At 44.3% G+C, this 19,799-nt stretch overlaps 1 protein-coding gene across 6 annotated transcripts in view; it reads right to left on the bottom strand.

Moving 5' to 3' along the window:
* Positions 1-6,963: 6,963 nt before the first annotated feature.
* TSC22D1 (TSC22 domain family member 1) overlaps positions 6,964-19,799 on the bottom strand; it is a 93,893-nt gene continuing 81,057 nt past the window's right edge. For 3 of the 6 annotated variants that reach the window (XM_027888920.1, XM_027888919.1, XM_027888922.1), the window contains 2 exons: positions 9,482-9,533; positions 6,964-8,380 (listed from right to left, as the gene is read on the bottom strand). In XM_027888920.1, the coding sequence (XP_027744721.1) occupies positions 8,123-8,380; positions 9,482-9,533 (310 nt within the window). In that variant the 3' untranslated portion in view covers positions 6,964-8,122. Of the gene's footprint in view, positions 8,381-9,481; positions 9,534-9,748; positions 9,774-9,943; positions 10,254-19,799 lie in introns of those variants that run through there. The other 3 variants (XM_027888921.1, XM_027888923.1, XM_027888924.1) reach the window with 3 other exon arrangements.

The following is a 19,799-nucleotide window of genomic DNA, read 5'->3' as shown; positions in this document are numbered from 1 at the left end:
AGTCAATTCATAGATATGCTTTAAGCAAGACCACTAAAGCACTTCAGAATATCCTTCTGGAACATTTATAAACAAGACTGTGGTTTCTGTCAGGGACCAGCCTGACATCACTTAGAGGCCGCATTTACCTCTAGGGTCATAGAAATATTTCCAAAGAGCTGTTCCTTGCAGGGATTCAGTGGTCTGGCCTGCCCAGAAGGTGTTTGGCCCTCACCTCAGTCACCTCATAGGGTCACTGCAAGAAAGAATGGCAGCCCTGGAGCAGCTGGCACCAGGGAACGTGCCCTTATGGCACCAGAGGCTGAAGTCAGCAAAAAAGTCCAACTTCTTTTGGTCATTCCTATCAATTCATCACGCTTTCAGGTCTATGCAAAAGATGCAATGAGTTACCTCAGAGCACCTTTGGAGTTCCTTTACATTCTATCTCCCAAGGCAGAAAGATGTTACTCCACAGCAACCTCTTTTAGGATATTATAAAGCAGGATCCACGGCTCCTCAGTGGTGCCAAGTTTCTAGCTTCTCTCCTGCTTTGCAAGGAAGAAGAAATGAACTCCTCCTACCAGCCTGCTGTGAGGAACGGGTCCTCATTTCAAGCATCTGTAAGCGGGGCCAGCAGGGCAGGAGGGAGGAGGAGCCGGCAGCAGGAGGCAGAGGTGCAGAGCGCTGCTGGCTGCAGCACCGGTGAGCCCACGGAGAGCACTCCGGCAGCGGCCGGTTTCACAGAGATCGGAGATCGTGAGTTTAAGCACATATCTAATTGAATTGCAGATGTCTTTTCTGATGGCTATCTGGTAGCAAAGCTTCAATTAAAGCAGCAGCAAAGAGGCAGAACAGGCTGGTTCTCAGTAATAAAACTAATGGAAGGAAGAGTGGCTATTTGCTGCAGTCTCCACAGGGAGCAGAATGCAGGCAGATACTTTCAACAAGATTTTTTTTTTTTTTTTTGGGGGGGGGGAGATCTGAGAGCTCGACACAGATTCCCAGCTTCCAACTCCTAGAGATCCTGACTGTATGTTGAACTGGAAAGCAGCTGACAGTAATTTAAATAATCCACAAATAAGCTCATCTCCATCCCTTTCCATACTCCCTGGTGAACAACAGATCTACTATCCATTCTGAAGGTCAAAGAGGTTTATTCTTCTTGACTTTGTTTTTTAAAGGCTGACAAGTTTTATTCACTATCCTTTTGTTACTTTAAAGATTAAGGTGGATTTGCCCTGAGCTTGCATTTGCCAGATCTCAGCCTCTTACCATTTTACAATGCCTTTAAAGCTCCACAGAGGGAGAACTTTAACAGAACTCTCACTCTCCCCAAACTAGAAGACTGTAAATTGGAGTGTTATGACTTCCCTTTCTTCCCCCCCCCTCTCCATAACTACTTTCTCATGATGACTTGAACCCCATCCAATACATATTACCACATACACATCACTGAAAAACCACCCCCACCCACTGCAGTTTAAGAATCAAAGTTAAGCTTTGAGATGACCTAAGAATCTGGCTTAGCTCAGGAACAAGGTTTTTGAGACCTGTTTTCCCTTTTCTCAGCCGATTGTTACACTGTACCCAAATTCCTGTTGAGCAGCAGTTTAGAGGCCTCTTGGCTATGTCTTACCGAAACTCTCTCGCTTCTTGGCACAGCACAACTCTCCTGGGGGCATCTCAATAGACAATCCCCCTGGGATTCAGTTTCAAGGAAAATAATCAGAGTTCTGCTCATTTTCCCTTTTGAACTGCTGCCCTTTTCCGATGTATTTACAATGTAAGGAAGTCAGTTTATTCATGGTTTGGCTTTTAACTTCGTTGTTGAGCTTGGCTTTGCTCCTGTTGGAAATTGGACCCCAATTCAGGAGGGCAGGTGCCAGTGTCTGCTGGAAACTCCTTGCCCTGGGATTTTTCAAACAGGCGATTTGTTTGCCTAGATCAGCACATAGTAAATAAATGCAGTCAGAAGAGTCTGCTTACTCATCGCAAGAAAAGAATCAGGCCAGTGGCAGGTGTTTTTCAGAATATCCCCAAACATTTCAAATGCCCAAGTTCATTCCAGACTTCCCAAGAGCTCCCTCCAGCAACCATACTCCACCTAATTTCATACACTGAAGTAACACTGAACAGCAAGGCTTAGAATTGGGCTAATTTCCTTGAATTTCTAACTTCTTTCAGGTTTAATTCAGCAGAAAATTCTCCAGGAAGTTAAAAAGCAAAGTCTTAAAGAGAGAGAAGAAAAATAAGAAATAATGCATCACCAGTAAGATGTAAACTGTTACTAATGTACTCAAGATGCTTGACAGGTTCTGCAAATGGCACATTTAAAGCTAAACAAGTATTCTGTCAGTCAGCAAGCTGAAGTGCTGCTACTTCACCCTACAAGGAATAAATAATAATTAAAATTCTTTGTATTGAGATAAATAAATTCACTGTAGCTTCAAAAATCAAGGCAAAAAGCTCTGCACACAAGCAAAGCAAAGCAGGGAATTCATTCATCACTTCCTGTGGGCAGGCATGTGTTCAGCCATCCCCGGGAAAACTGGGCTCCACCATGTGTAACAGTGACTTGGAAAGACAAATGCCTTCATTCCAAATATCCCTCCCTTCCTTCTTCTTCCATATGGTATGGAATGTCCCTGTGATCAGTTGGGGTCAGCTGTGTCCCTTCCCAGCCTCCTCACTGGTGGCATGGAGTGAGAGGCAGAAAAGGCCTTGGCTCTGTGTCAGCACTGTTCAGCAGTAAGGAAAACATCTCTGTGTTATCAACACTGTTCTGAGCACAAATCCAAACTCTAGCCCCATGCAAGCTACTATGAAGAACATTAGCTCTACAACCTACTGTGAAGAGTATGAGCTCTACAACAGCCAAACCCAGCATATTCTCCACTCCTGATTCCATTCCATTTACATCACATTCAGGTCCCACACTATCCAATACATCCTCATTACCCAGCACCACTCACCATCCTTTGATATAATAGATAGGCATTATTCCCTTAGTCTATGGACTACCTCTGTGAAATGTCTGTCAAGCATCCACAAATGTCCAAAAAGTGTCCACTGAGTTTATTTTTGCCATGACTTTGGTCTCCATCTGTTATGGTGGTCACTCAGGATGGGAGAGGTGGCGTGTTGTGTGGAGTTACTGGGCACCAAAGCCAGCTCAGGTCAGGTCATTGCAGCACTTGCACTGCTTCTTGTAAGACTTGTCTTCCACTGGTTCAGGTGATTCTTCCTGTAGTAATTCCTATAACACACAACTCAAATTCCAAGTTACAACAGTTTCAGGGTGTTTCCATTAAATGGACCAGACCATGGGGCTTAACATTGCAATTAACTCTTCCCCTTGCCCCTGCTCCAGCTTGGACTTTTCCACAGACTACAGCCCCTTAGGACTGTCCCTTCTCCAAGTGAAGCCTTATCTATGACCACGGTCTCTTCAGGGATCTACCTTCTTTGGCATGGACCTACCCACAGCCACAGTCGCATGGTCTTATCCATGGGCCACAATGCCTTCAGATACACCTGCTCCAGCATGGGCTTACCCACAGCCGGTCCCTCATGAAGTAAACCTTTTCCTGTCGGCCTTACCTGTCACTGCAGTCCCCCCAGGGGTGCACCTGCTCTGTCCTGGGCTTGTCCACAGTCACACACTTTGAGGTTCTCCAGTGTGACTTCAAGCACAGCCACTGATGCTTTGAGGTGGTACCTTCTTCAGCATGGACTTATCCTTGGGCTACAATCCTTTCAGAGGTACATTGCTGTGGCACAGACATAACCACAGACGCAGATGCTGTCTGTGAATTGTACCTGCTCTGGCATGGGCTTATCCAGGGCCACAGATGCCTCAGGATGTCCTGCTCCCACGTGGACTCATCCACAGGTCACAGTCCTTTCGACTCAAGTTTGCACTGGAGTTCCAGCCTGTCCAGAACAGCAGCAATGCCCTGGCCATCTGCCAGCCCCAGCACATGGCCATGGCTGTTATCAAAATGTTCCCAGGCACAGCAGAGTAAGGTGATAAGCAGCACAGCAGTACAGCAAGCAGTCACTAATGACCACTAGACTCTAATATACAGTCAGGCAAGCAAGCTCCATGGCAAACATGAGCCTGTCAATTAATAGTTAAACAGCAATTGACAGGGTTTGCGGGGCCTGGCACATTCCAAACAAATCTGATGTTATTTTGAGTCCCACAGTGGATCACAAAAAATGACTGCTGTGGTTTCACCCCAGCTGGCAGCTAAGCACCACAACAGCCACTTGCTCATTCTCCCCCAGTGGGATGGGAGACGAAATCAGAAAAGTGAGAAAACTTGTGAGTTGAGATAAAAACAGTTTAACAGGTAAAGCAAAACAAGGAGTTTATTCACCACTTCCCATGGGCAGGCAGGTGTTCAACCATTTCCAGAAAAGCAGGGCTCCATCATGTGTAGCAGCGACTTGAGAAGACAAACACCATCACTCTGAACATCCCCCCTTCCTTCTTCTTCTTCCCCCAACTGTATGCTGAGCAAAAGGCCACATGTTATGGGATATCCCTTTGCCCTGGCTGTGTCTCCTCCCAGTTCCTTGTGCATCCCCAGCCCACTCACTGGTGGGGTGGGGTGAGAAGCAGAAAAGGTCTTGACCCTGTATCAGCACTGCTCAGAAACAAGGAAAACGTCTCTGTTATCAACACTGTTTTGGTCACAAATCCAAACCATAGCCTCCATACTAGGTACTGTGAAGAAAATTAGCTCTATCCCAGTCAAAGTCAACACAAACAAGTATTTGTAGAGTCATCAGAATCTGAACAACCTGGACTTGCCTTAGAATTATTTGCCAAAAAATTACTGGGTTAAAAAAAAAAAAAAAAGAAGCCACAAGAGGAAAAAAACCCAGCAACCTGGTCTGGGTGATAATTTGCTTATATCAGTTTATCATACTGCTGTTAAAAATAAAGCCAGTGTGCAGCTAATTGACAAGAAGAAGTTAAATGACAGCTTGAATACAACCTAAAGAGTTACTGAATTGGAGATATGCAGAGAATAAAAAGCCTGACATATACAAGAGAGGTTAGAGTTAATGACTCATCGTGGATGAAAACACGAGCATCTCACAGTTACAAAAATTTTGGTGGAAAAAAAAGACACTCTTGATCACTGATAATATTTGACTTAAAAGTTCTCTGGAAAAATTATTTGTTCTAGAACAAAAGCAAAAATCAAAACAATTCATTCCAGAAGTATTACAACACAACTGACAAACATCTACTCTTTGTCTGGATTTCAAGTGCAATTTTAGTCAATTTGAATCTGTTTCATGGAGAGGCTTTGACAAAGCTATTGCTAAAATCATCTCAGCAACAAAACATTGTCCAGACTCACTTTAGCAATTAATAAACAGGTCCAAGAACCAGTTCCATGGTTTTAAAACTATCCAATACCTAAATTATCAGATTTGCCAACACTGATTTGCCACTGTTTAATATAGTGTACTAAAATTATTAATGTATTACCTAACAAAAAAACTGAAGACTTCCAGATCCTTCATTAAAGAACAGTTAAAAAAAAAAAAAAATCTTGAATTTAGAATATGTTGAGGCTGCTCTTCAAGCAAAGTAGAAGAAATAAACCCAGAGGTCAATTTCATTTTTAAACAAAAATAAATTTTGGTAAGTTAGGCAGGTAAGAAAGCCAATCTGCGTGAGTATATAAAAAAGCCAATCTTCACAATGTTATGTCCAGGAAATGCTAAAGAAACAGTCAGAATATAAAGGCAACTGGAGACAATTAAGCCCTTTAAAATGCACCAAAATTAGCATTCCTTTTGTCAGATCCAAATAATTCGAGTGCTGTTCTGCCGCAAAGGCCATCATCAATTTCTAATTTTAGCTTAATCCACGAAAAAGAAAAATCTCGCATTTCTCTCTGGTGTTTCCTCATTAAGAACACCTAAATTGTACACTGAAATCTCGAGAACACAAACTACGAATTCAAGTTCACACTCCCACAGAGACACACTCACGCATTCACTTGGATATGGCAATCCCAATAAGGGCAATTCAACTACTTTTGCTGTGGTCCAGCTAAGCAGTGCCTGCCTGAACTGCTACATGATGAGGATCCACCAACCAGTGATCTGTCCTGCCTTTGAACCTTCAGCCTTCTTATTTCCTCTGCTACACTCAATTACTCTCAATAACATGAAGCTCTACAAGAACAGCATCTCCTGATTTTCATTACATGGAATGAGCAGTCATATGACCCTATAAAAAACCCTTTGTAATTAACCCTTACATTTTGAGTCAAACACATTTTTTGTATTCCCATTTTAGGCAACCATGTAAAACTGCAAATTCCTTTGGTCCCCTGGCTGCACCTTATTGATCCGATCGCATCCTATCTAGTCATTCACTAGGACATTTGTAGGCTTAGATTCTGTTTATTTTAATCATTATTACTAGTGAGGAAAGTATTTTTTTCCAAACTCAAGGAAAAGCTTTATCTACACACAGAACTGGAAATTCTTCTCAACATTTTTCAGAAGGCAGAATTAATACTGTACTACGGGCTGACCCACTGGGAAGCTGCAGTGCTCGGTGCATTCATCACCCTGAATTAACAGTGTGGGAGCTTCTGCCAGCATGGGATGACCAGTGCCCAGGCAAGGGCAGTTTGCCAGTAAGGAACGACATATATATGTTCATGGCTGATCATATACTAGGTGTCTGTGCTCCTACAGTCCTGACTACACAGGACTGAACCAAAACCAGCAGCTTTGCTCCCCCCTCCTTCATTTGACTTCACGATCTCTCTGTTTTTAAGAACTGTGGAAAGCAGGAGCTACATTTTCAGCTGAAACTAGAGCTCTGAAGCCAACAAGCAGAATCTTGCATCCAGGCTTTGGCTTCCTGACCTCACTGCTTATGTAAAACCGCATTGCAACATGTTGAAAGTGACTGCAGTTAACACTAGTACAATATACAAACAGTGATTTATCAACATTGTATGCTTTATTGAAAGTTGACAAGTGCAACAGTTAAATACATTGACGTGTTACAACTGTAGAGAACATGCACAAAAACATATGCATACTACTATACAGATCATATGCAAAAAATCCATACTGGGAAATTCAATTTTTTTTTTTTTTTTTTAGTTCATTGCTAGCAGGGCTTGATAATTTTTGGAGTGGTTTTTCCCATCTTCAACCAAACTACAATGAACAATGATTTACTTCAAGATAATCAGCAGCCAGGGAACTTCAGAAGTTACACAAACAGCATAAATCTGTCAAATTCTGAACAGTTGCGTAGGTGCATTCTTATTTATGTAGCATTAAAAAAAACTTCCCAAACTTCTTCAGATCAGCCAATGAAACAACTAAACTTCAATCTGTACAACCTAAATAGTTACAGTTTTCTATTTTACAAAGTAATTACACTAAATACACAAATATACAGTAGGCAATTAACCTTCATTGTAGTTATCCTATGACCCAACAACTGTATGTCACCTACCTGTTTTCTATATATAATACAGTTTTATGCACCTGTCCACTGCTTCAGAAAACGGTGCAAATATTTGCACTTAAGGTTTCAGGTGACAATTAAGTGTTAAACACTGAAATTACCTTTCTCCCTCTTCCTCTTAGATCCTATGCACCAGTCCACACTTTGGAACCCCAATGCACTACAGGGGATTGAGCCATCACTTTTTACTCCAGTCTATTTCTTCACATATCCAAGCTTGAAAAGCACTTTGTATCAGCTGTATCACTGGATGAGTAGAAGATTTAAAAACAAACCAAAAAAATTCAGGCATGCAGCTTCATTTCTCAGCCATTTGCAGAAGCTGCTCAAGTCCCCAGTGCACTTGTGCTAATTCTCTGGAAGAAGTTTATTTTATTCAACCAACCTAAGAACAAAGACTCCTTCAAGCCAAAGGGGTAAGGGACGGAAGAGGGAGACAGATAAGTGCATAATACAGGGGAAAGAAGTCTCTCCTGACGTGTGCAGGGCATGGAGTCCCCAGTCTGGGTTGCAATGTGCACTGAAATGGATGAAGGGTGGCTGTAGCAGATTCCCGCTAGTCCTTCTTGCTCTGGGCAGTCCAGAGGCCAGCAATCATGATGGAAATGACATCTTGAGCTACGCTGAAGGCCCTGACCCCTGTGATGCCGGCTGAGCAGGCTGTTGTGCTGTCCCTTGTGACTGGGAAGAGGAAGGCGGAGAACCAGTCTGCAGCTGTGCTTGGAACTGGGCAAGCTGCTCTGGGCTGGCAAGTGTTTTTAGCAGAGTGTTTTCTTGCTCCAGCTGCGAGTTCTTCTCGATCAGCTCTTTGATCTGCTCTTTCAGGACCTCCACTTCCTCCCTTACTGCGTACATCAAGTGGCTCTTCACCAGATCCTGAAACGCAGGAGAGAGCAGATGCATTAGGAAAGCAGTCCAGCGCCAGGCCCGAGCTCCCACCCTGCCCAGCCGGAGATGCAACAGATCCCCCTCTGCAGGGAGCCGGTGTGCCCCCAGCTCTGCATCCCAGCCAAGGCCCTGGACCGGGCCGGACGGGTCCCTGGCAGGGCCCGGGCTGTCACACACGTGGGGACCGCGCCGGGCACCAGGCCCCGCCCCCCCGCTCCAGGCCCCGCCCCCTGGGCAGGCCCCGCCCCCCGCGCGCCGGCTGCAGCCAGTTCTGGGCACAGGTTGCCGCATTTCCCTCCCTCCCGCCGTCCGCGCGAGGCCGCGGGTGACGTCAGGGCGCGGCGCGGCCAATGGGCGGCCGAGTTATTTATAGCCGGGAGTTAAAGGCTCGCAGTTTGCCTAGCAACAGCCGGAGAGGCTCCCGGGAGAGCGGCTCCAGGCACCGCTCCAGTAACAAAGGGCGGCCGGGCCCCCGGCACCGCGCCGGCCGCTGGGCGGGGGCCGGGGTAGCAGCCGCGGCGGCCCCCGAGGGAAATCCACCGGCTCCGGGCACCGCGATGCCCGTGCCGCCCGCCGGGAGAAGGGTACGGCGGCTGAGAATGCCCTGGAGACAGCCCCGGGGGGGATGCCCTCGTTTGGCTTGCGCTCTCCTGCGCTTAGGGGCAGCTGAAAAATAAAATGAAAAAGTGCCCCGAAATGCCCCCTCTTTATGGGTGTAAGACCCCGCAAACACACGCCGCTTTCTGCCCCAGCAGCGTCTCTCCGCCGCCGCATGAAGCCGCGATCAATCGCTTGGGGAGGCAGGAGCCAAGCGCAATGCCGTCATTCCCTCCGCGGCATCGATACAGGAACGTGCGCGTTCCTTCCCGCAAGAAGCATTTGATCAATTAAAAATATATTAAAAAAAAAAACAACCCACGCAGCCAAAAAAAACCCAACAAAACAACCCGAAACCCCCGTGTCTCCCCCTCCCTCCCCGGTCCCACCACCAAACCGCGTCCCCGCACGGGTTAACCATCGCCCGCCGCATCCCCATATTGTTTACTGCTTCAAACACGAACAAGGTTTTATGCCCCCATCGGTACATACCATCGCTTGCTCGATTTTGTTGTCGATAGCTACTACGCTTGCACCAGAGGAGCTGCAAGAGAGAAAGAAAGAGAGAGAGAAAAAACATACAACATTAGCAGCGTCTGAATTATTTAAGAGACAAGAGACGCGGGCATTGGTAGCCAGTTGGCTGAGAAAGTCATCCTCACGCTGGCTTGCCGCCGCCTCACCGGGATGCTCCAATGCAGCAAAGCAACCTGTGAAGCCCCCGAGCCCCCCGCCCGCAGTCAGATCAAATACCCCTACATTTTGTCCCCCAACAGACCACAAAGATGGAGCTCGACTGCAGGCTGCGGCAGAAGCGCTGGGCGCCGGGGAGGGCAGCACCTTCGGGGGGGAGAGGCGGGCGCCCGGTGCCGCCGCTGCGGCTCCCCCGGACAAAGGAGCCAAACGAGCGCTCACCTGCCCCGCCACCGCCGCTCGGACACAACACTTATTTACCTACTGTCGAGCCTCAGAGACGAGTTGTCGGTGCCCAGCAAGGACGATAAGAACGAAATCGAGAAGTGTCTTAGTTGATAAACTCCTAGATCCATTGCCACCGGTCTACAACATTGGGCATTCATGCGACCGCGGCCAAAAACGCTCCACGGGGAAAAAATTTTTTAAAAAATCAGGTCTCGCTCCTCCCGGAGGCGTCTGTGCGTGCGGGGCCGCTCCGCCGGGCGAGGCGGGGCCGGGACCCTGCGGGGCCGTGCGGGGCTGCGCTCGGCCGGCTCGGCGCGGGGTCAGCGCTCGCCGCGCAGCACAAAACCCGGGCATCCCGGCCCCCCCCATCATTTATGCGCCGGCGCCGCCTCCCATTGGCTGCATCGCCCGGGCCCCGCCCCGCGCCGCCGCATCTCATTATCGCCCCCCCCCGCCGGGCCGGCGGCGCCCCCGCGGAACGGGCCCGCACGCGTGGAGGGGCTGCGAGATGGGGAGGGGGGGAGGAGGCTCCGTCCCCCCGCACCCGGGGATCCCGGCGCCCCGCCCGCCGTGCCGACCCGCACACCCGCAGAAACGGGAGGGATTAAAAATAAATAAATAAATGGTAATAATAATAATAAAATAATACTAATAATTATTATTAGTATTATTGTTATTATCGGGCCGGTGAGCGGCGGGGAAGACCCGCACCGCCCGGCGGGAGTGCAGGACGCGCCGAGGGGCCGCCCGTGGCCGCGCCGACACCGCCACCTGTCGGCGCGCGGCAGCGCCGCACCCGGGGACAGACCCTGAGCGGGACATTCCCGGTGCCGGCTCCCACGGCTTATCCAGCCACCCGAACCGCCGCCTCGGCCCGAGGTCCGCAAACTTCAGTCTCGGAAAGCAAAGCCCACACACCCGGCAGCTCTGCCCGCTTCGTCCGTGCAAGGCAGTAAAGACAGGATATCCACACACTGCAGGTGCAACTGTTTCAGACTCCAACGATCCCCCTTCATCCCTTGCACACACCTTACGAGCCCAAAAAAGTATTTATGGAAAAAATATTCAGCCAGTGATCGTCTACAAAAAGTGGCACGAACCTGTGGATTTCTAGCAGGCCAGCTAAGACTATTCTACAATGTAACAGGGAAAATTCCTCTTCACTTATTTTTAAATTGCACCATACAGCACTTATAGTCTTAAAAGTTGCAGCACCACACGCATTAATAATTAAGTAAAATATTCTTCCCCCACCTAACTGGTGTTTTTCTTAACAAACGTTATGCTCTCGTGTCATGGAACACAGCAACTACAGCCACTGCCCACTCAAGTGATCCTCTCTACCAGTAACAGCTTATAGAGAACCAGCGCTGAACTAGACCACCGCAAAATACTGTGACAAGAAACAGCCAATCTCTAAAACCACTATTTTCTAGACCTGCACTTGACAGTCATTACATTACTTAAAGGCACCAAAAAAAAAAATAAAAGTCAGAAACCTCTTCCATTCTCTATAGCAAACTTGTAGCTCCAAGAGCTACAAGTCACATACGTCACAGGTGTTGCTCCCAGAGAAGCAGGAAAGCCAGGAGGCACGGAATAATCATCTTAAAGCTAAATTTAGCATTTGCGTATCTGCATCATCCTTCTTAGTTTATTTATGTTGTCCTAGACTACTATTCTTTCATTCAATAATGCCAGCAGAGTAGTACAAACTAATCCTATTCACAGGGAGGTCACATTTAAGAATAAGAGCTCCTCATAGCCACTTTCCCGCTGCCACATAGCATTGGCATCCCCCAAGGGCAGAGCTCTCATCTCACCCTTCGGAAGTTGCACAAGACAGCACCTAACAGGCTGAAAATTAAAGGAAGTTTTTTTAGAAAAATACCTTGCCTGTACTGACTCACAAATGTGTTACAAGGGAGTAAACTGGAAGCAACACATTAGAACATGTGCATCAGGCTCCGGCTTCCCTCCTCCTGACGGACAAACACCAGAAACCATGTGTTGGACATACACTTCACCCAACCACTTCCTCTGCAGAGCTTGCTTACTACACACGATAACACTCGTATTCAGTGATCAAGTGAGCAATTTGATAAACAGATCCAGAACCACATAATCCATACTGGCGTCTGTATCAACTTCAGTCCTAGACGTGATCTAAAATAATGTTTTATGACGGGTTGGGCTTTAAAAAAAATCAGTAATGTTTTGAATAACTCCTCCCCATGGCAGTTACTCAGGACAGTTATCCGTATTGCAGCTGCATACAGCCTCTGGGGCAATTTCTGTTCCTGGAACTTCTTAATCAGGGGCAGAGTAGGTATAAATAAGTTCTATCACTGCTAATCAGGTTCTTTCAAAGGAACTTGAAGACAACAAACTCACAGGGCCTGAAGAGACATACCCTCCAAACACCTGTTCCCTGTTGGAGGTGTTGCAGGACAGACAGCAGACATTTGTATGTCGTTTCATTTCTACATGTAAAAATAACATCACGGATGCATTCTAAGATGATTTTCGCTGCTGCCATAATGACTAAGAATTATCAAAATGCCGTTATTCCATTTAATACAGAAAAATTATACAATTCTCAGACTAAATTAACAATAAATAACACTGCCCTCTTTGATCTATATTAATCTTCACAAAGAAGAGATAACAGATGTGATCCTAAATCAAATTCCCACTAAACTCAGTAACCATCTTCCATCAACTTCAGTGGGCTTTTAGCAAAATCTGTCATTTATTTTTAGATGCCTACAAGCAGAGTTGTGATTCAACAGAAAGCCATCAGCTGCGTAAGTAGGACTGCATATTAATATGCGTGTTCTGCTTTGCCCACTCCATAAAAAAGCAAACCATAAATGTCCCTTTCGGGCTGAGAAAGGCCTGAGTGCTCGATCATCTAGGAAGTAAAAAACCCCACGACATTAATTACTTTCATCTCCTAAACTGGGGTGACATTTTTGGGAGGAGGGGAGAGCACTCATCTCAACACCGAGTTATCTGCCTGTCAAGGACAGAGACTGAACTGCATATTTAAAGGTTAGGGGTTTGCTGTTGCTTTTTAAAAATATCTCATTTATGAAATAAAACAGTATATGGAAGATTTAAGGAAAATAGTCCTCCAAACTCCATTTCACACTAGAAGGGCGTCAAGATGCCTACTGTGTCATTCAAAACCTTCTAACCACCTCATTATCAGATAATAGAAGATATTAGACTCCTGCAAAAGCTTACATTCCTGGGAGCAGAGGTGAGAAAGGCTGCAGAATTCCTCATTTCTGTAAAGCTGCTCTGGGTTTGCACTGGGCTACACAAATTCATGCTCGTTAGCCCTGGATATGCGACGAAAGCCGTTTTTTGAGTCCCCTCAAACAGGATCACAGGCTTGGGAAGCCCGCATGTCTACGGAGCACCACAGGTGTTCACAAACTGCATAAAGTTATAAAGAAGATCGAGATGGGTTACTGAGAAACCAGCAGGGGAGGGTACAATATAGCAAACAAGTAGCTCACCAGCATCTTTGATCCTCCATATAAGGTAATCAAGGACTTTTTAGTAGGTGTCACCTTTTGTAGTCTTTCAGTTCCTAAAAACTGTTTCTCCCACTAAATAATTTGCTCTTGTCTCAGTTTATTCATGCTTAGCACTTGAGAAAAGTGCTTTTCATCTCAAGCACATAATGAGGTAAGGTGCAGCACAGAATCATTCTGTCTTTGTGCAAGTCTGGTTTGGCATATTTCTGTGTGTGTTAAAATACTTTTCACTCCTAGACAAGCAACTCCTGAACTTAAAATAAATCTTGTCTTTTGACTCTGTTACAAAGACACCACACCAGAAACCATATTAGAAAACAGCAATTTCTGTCACAGCACACTTTCATCTTATGTTATAGACAGGCTCAGATCCCATGGACTTCCAACTACAGAATAACAAGTACTAAACAGGTTAAAGTTAAAATCTGCTTTTTACTCAAGAAAAGGCTACAGTAATTAGATTCCACCTGACATCTGACTGCGCATTTCACCTGGCATCTAAAAATGGTGAATAAATGGCAGAGTATTATTCTCTCTCAAAATTCATAAATTCAAAAGTCTGTGTATTGACTGACACCCTCCTCTCCCCACCTCCTCCCCCCCAATATCCAACTTACACAAAATTGCTCCAAGCTAATAACCAACTGAGGAAACTGGCTGCAGTTGACATCAAGGACTAAATGTTTATTTCCTTCAATAGCCCATAATTCTTTTTCTTCATCTCAGTAAAGGTACATAACCAGAGAAGCTGTCCAGGAAACTTTTTTCGCACAGTCAGTCATATATATATATATACTTTAGCAGACTAAGGGGAAAAAAAATTTAAAAAAAGGAAAACCACCATCAAAAAAACCCACACATAAGCCCACCATGTCAGATAGTCTAAATAAAGATTACAGAATCTCGGCCAACTTCCTTTTCAAGTCCCAAATCTTTAGCTAAGATCTTGACTTAAAGAAACCAAACAATTGGGAACTTACTGCTCAGCTCCAAAGGCAAACATATTTTTTATTTCTAGGTTGAATTCTGGAAATTTCAATTTACATATTTCTAAATTCAAGAAGCTCTTGCTATGAGATATTACTCTATCAGTTTTCCTAAATGTGTGCTCTTCCTCCCCCATAGCAAAGTTATTTGCATCTGTAATTTAGTTTATTAGTTTGCTAGAAATTTGGGTTTAGTTCAATTTTTAAAAAAAAAAAAAAAAGATAAAAGGGACAACTACGCAAGATGCTAGTGAAATGAAGTGTTATACTATCTTCCTTTTTTTTTTTTCCCCAGATGTGCAAGCATAACTAAATAAATATTTAGTGGAAAGAATACATACACCCTACTGGGGCTCTGGAAATAACCTGACAGCATCTCTAATCACAGTACATACACGGAAGTATCATGCTGTGAGCTCTGCACAAGAGACAGAAGGCTGCATTTAAAGCAAGAAGATAACCACGTAAGATCAAAAGACAAACAAGGAGCAGTTCTTACTGGTTCCTCTGAGGATATCCTCTTTCTTTTTGACAGGCAACTAATTGCTAAGTCAACCTCAGTTGTTTTTAATGAGAATCATAGTGATTCTACCAATTTTAATGCTGACAAAAGAAAACATGAGGTCCATATCAAGTACCTGGATACAACCAAACAAAGAGGATCCACTCTTTACTGGTCAGAGAGAACTCTGTAAGAAAATATGAGCCATCTTAAAGCAAGCTGGATGCTTGGAGAAGGATATACAGCATCCCCTTTCCTGAGATCATCCATAGATAACCATCTAGCGATGCAGTTGAGATGAAGGACCTTGTTCTGTGTGTATCCACTGAGTTTCAAAGTCTCCCCACAGAGTCAACTGAGGTCTCTCATAACTCAAAACCTGAAATTACATCCAGATGCTACTCCACTTTAATTTAACAGAGCTATACATTTTTCAGTAACATGTAGCTTGGCAATCACAGGCTTCCCTAATTTCAGATCCAACCTTAAAATGAGTAAGGGGAAAATATTTAGCTTCATTAAAAGTGAAAGCCCTCCTCAGTATCCTCTCAACTGCCCTTGACCAAGGACTGCAAAGGAAGAAATCAACCAACCATGTTAGCATCCTGAAAGTTTTAAGTGAGACATCTGATCCAAGAATTGATTTTCTTTTCTCCAGAGAGCTGCATACAGTATCATTCTGCACACTGACACTGTCCCCAGGATGGAAGGGGAAAATATGCCTAGTGTCATAAATCAGCATATATAGAAAAGTGATACAATGTTACAACCTCTAAGTTTCACTACCCAAAGCATGGAGTTGAAATTAATTTTTCCTTTATGTGAAATTACGCTTAAATAATTTTAGATTTAACTCATAAAGAGTGTTCAATTTCCTAGTCTCATGTGTAACTTTTTCAATTGTGATGCTTTTCTCAAAGGCAAGGAGAACACCTCAAAGTAAAAACCACTTACAGTAGCATTTAATCCCATTTGTTTTAACTACAACAGCTTTTTCAAGCACATACTACAAAATTAAATGAAGAGGGAAGGAGAGTCACTGGAGCATTTCAAGTTACACCTAACATAAATAAAGAACATGGCAAGTATAGGAAGGAGTTTGGCACACAGGCTTGATGAGTGTTTGGAAAAATGAAATTCTCTATATTAAAAGGCACTTCTGACCAAAAGGACAAACAGCCCAGGAGGAACTTCAGGACAGTGGCTGACACCCCAGGCTACCTCGACAGCACATAGTGAGATTTAGTAATCAAATTAAAAAACAGTCAAATTAACCTGTAACTGAGAAGGGTCATCTTCTACTATTTTTAAAATTCTTAGTATCTTCTGTCTTCTTAAGGTTGAAGAAAAGTCACACCAAGTCACACAAAATGGGAATACTGTGTCTTACTGAGTGTTGCTAACTGTGGAAATGGGGGATGAAGGACCTTAAGTCCCTCCATTTCCTCCATCCACAGACCCTTGTAAAGCTTACACCCCGGTGCGCTTTTTTTTGTTTGTTTTAACCACTGAATCCACTCCTTCCTCTTTTCCCACCTCTTCCCCTTTAACTAATTGTTCCCCTTGAAACTATATTGAAAATCTTGGATCGGCTAATAATTTAGTCATGCTTATTTAGAAAGTATTTATATGGCATTAACAGCTGGCCTCCACTTCTCACTGAATATCATTTGCCCTTTGATGGCCATTTTTGAGTGCAAGACTTTAAATTATGCCCATATTTGCCACAATAGAAACCTATCACACTGGAAGCCAAGTCAAAGTTGCTAGGAACAAAACCAAAACCTCTGCAATTAACCTGCGTTGTCCTATGGTCTTTGGGAAGCTTGGAACAAAGTACCCTACCCCAGCTGTTACTGAAATAAGTAAAATGATGAAGAGAAAAGTAAGGAAAGGAAACAAAGTAAGACCTCCATGTGGGAAGTGAGCACCTGGGGATCAGATGGAGGTCGACCCCTTCTCAGCTTGTTGAGGTGGCAGATCACTCATTATCACCCTGCTGTGCAAAACGATTTCTAAGGCCACTTCTGTTAAATAGTAATAAACTCCCAACACTGCAATTTGTTAACACATGTAGGAAAACGAAGAGATAAGCTGCGAGTTCAATGCCTCTTTTCTTCTTTAGCAAATACATTAAGACAACAGACCTCTATGCAGTTGACATTTTACATTCCCACAATTTCAGTCTCTCTGCAATCACTGGCACATGGCTTGACAGATATCAGCAGTATCAATGAACAATTAAGTGAATGACTTTCAGATTAACTCCTCTGGCACTAATGCATGCATATTACACAAATTTGTAATGCCGTATTTCTTAATCTCTCAGTGGTCAAAATACTCTAGTTATGCCTCAACTCACAGTTTATCATTTGGTGAACTCCTAAAAGAAAGAAAGGGAAAATTCAAGACCTGCTGTTCCACCCAAGCAGAACTGCACTTTACCAGGCTGGATTCACTGTAGCGTATTTAAAGGTATTTTTATACCTGAATGGAGGCTTTAATTTATAGAAATCAAACCCCATGTACCCCCAACCAACCAGGAAGCGTGGGGAGAATTTACAGAAACATGTAAGAAGGTGACCTGATTTATTGCACAGTGCAGTGTATCCCAAAGTCTTGTTCCCCTTTCTCAGTCACCAAATCGAGCATTTGCTGGATGATTTCCTGCCTAACCTGTACCTTCCCCCACCTCACTTCCTGTGAAAACAAGGATATGAGAGGAATTTGATGAATGCCTATGCTTCAACTCTATACTGCACTGAAAAACAGGTAAAGCTCAGCTCTGGAGGGGGAAAGCACTCACAGGTTTCTTAATCCAGGCATAGCTTCAGTAAATTAAGAGACACAAATCCTGCTGACTCACAGTCACAGAAATCCCAGTACAGTATCTCTACATAAATACCATTTATGCCCTCCTTGCTGAAGGAATAAATTGTAAAGCAATATTGATTTGAAATAGAATGCAAGTTGGAAAGTATGTAAGATTCTGAAATGAGGTGTGCTTAAAAACTTAAAAATAACTTAAAGACAGGTAGATCAAAATTTTAATTTGACCTGACTGTGCCTTAGGGCTTTGGAGATGTATTACCTATTTTAGCACAACACTTTGTTCTTGTAACTCTGCCACACTGCTAGCCAAAAAGAGCAGAACAGATGTGCTGGCTCAGCATATTTTGAACATGTCCCTGGAGCACCTTCTAGGCCAGAGACTCCAAATAGCTGGCACCGGTCCAGGTCATTTACAGAAAGCCCGAATATCCCGAAGGCCTGTTTCTCCTTCAAGTGGGATTCAGCCTTCTTCAGTAACCATACTGATCCTCTAAAGGAACCTCAGGCAGTAAGAAGCTCTCATTTTCCACAGGACAGCATCCTCTAGCTTATAAGCAGCAAGCACCTTGAGACTGTTGGATCCATGGTGGCCACGCGAGGCAGACACCACTCACATTTAGCCACCCTTGAGCCAGACATTCTGCAAACGGCAGAATTCCTAATCTTTTAATACACATTGCAGAGAAAAGATTACAGTATATTATTTCATACCTAATCACTATCTGGGTAATCGTCTTTATGCAGAGACAACTAAATTTATGAGTGGCAACCTGTTTATGAAGCAGTCCTGTTTGCTCCCTAAAACTGCTGACGCCTATTTTCTGGTGGATATCAACCTAAAATGTTTCATTAGGTGTTTCAAGGGCCTTCTATACAAAACAAGGTCCGAGGCTCACATATATATTATGCCAGGCATGATCACTTCTGAAAAACAATTACTTCATCCTCCAGAAACCTCTGTCATTATAATGACATCTTAAACCTCTGGGGCTTAAAAAAATATAAAACACAACCAAATCCCCACAAAAACAAAACCCAAACAACTCCAGTATCAGAAGTCTGAAATGAGTAACCCACTTAGTAATGCATGGGAGTCCAAAACAGCTCCCAGATACGTTTCCTCATTCTCACACAGGGTGTTAGCCCAATGGCCATTCTTCTACAGCGTCAACACCATAAGCTACGACACCCTGTCAAGACATGGGAAGGAGAGAAAATCCCTGCTGTGATACAAGATTTAAAGCCCCTCTTCCAGCTCTGTCAACGCAGCCAGGGAACCACCGCTGGAGTGTCCCATCAAGCAGAGAGGACAAATCACCTCTTAAAACCCACTTTAGGCAACCTCCCATCCAGGTACAGAACAGGGGAATTCCTCTCTGACTCCTTCCAGCTACTGCTAATTGCTAGAAATCCTGGCCAGGTGAGCAGTAATATCAATCAGCAGCTCAAGTACAAGCAATCATGACACCTATAAACAAAAATATTTACAAGTGAACGTTTGAGTCACAGGGTAGTCCTGCTGCAACTCAGATAGGCTCCTGCCTCAAATTAGTTTGCCCAAACCTGTTTTTCAGCCCCATTTCTGAAGAACTCAGCATTTAAAACGAGTTGTTGATAAACCGAAGGGGGTAGAAAAGAAGCACTGAGCTGATACTGAGATTGGGGTTGAGGACATTTACTTATAGACTAAAAGATGTCAAGGTACTTGAAAGGATCCTTTAAGTCCTTGGAGGGAATGAGATGTGACTTGAGTGAAAAATTACCTTTAAATAGAGAAAATACTAGGCTTGAGGGGTTGTCAGACTTCTGTTTTATTTTTTCATATTAGAGTACAACTATTTAATATTTGCCTTATGATGAATTAAAGTTTGTCTTTTAAAACCAGTAAGAACGATTAGTTCATAAATATAGTGGGTTTTCTATCCCCTGATATCCCCATTTCCAGCTGCCTAGTGCTAGACAGCTCTCCAATAGCACATAGACATTAGGGATCACTTTTCCAAGGCAACTTAGTGGAGCTC

This window comes from Empidonax traillii, unplaced genomic scaffold (assembly GCF_003031625.1).
Source record: "Empidonax traillii isolate 1590-97213 ecotype Southwest subspecies unplaced genomic scaffold, ASM303162v1 scaffold247:size2371522, whole genome shotgun sequence".
Taxonomy (NCBI): domain Eukaryota; kingdom Metazoa; phylum Chordata; class Aves; order Passeriformes; family Tyrannidae; genus Empidonax; species Empidonax traillii.
This window is presented reverse-complemented; position numbering and strand designations above follow the sequence as displayed.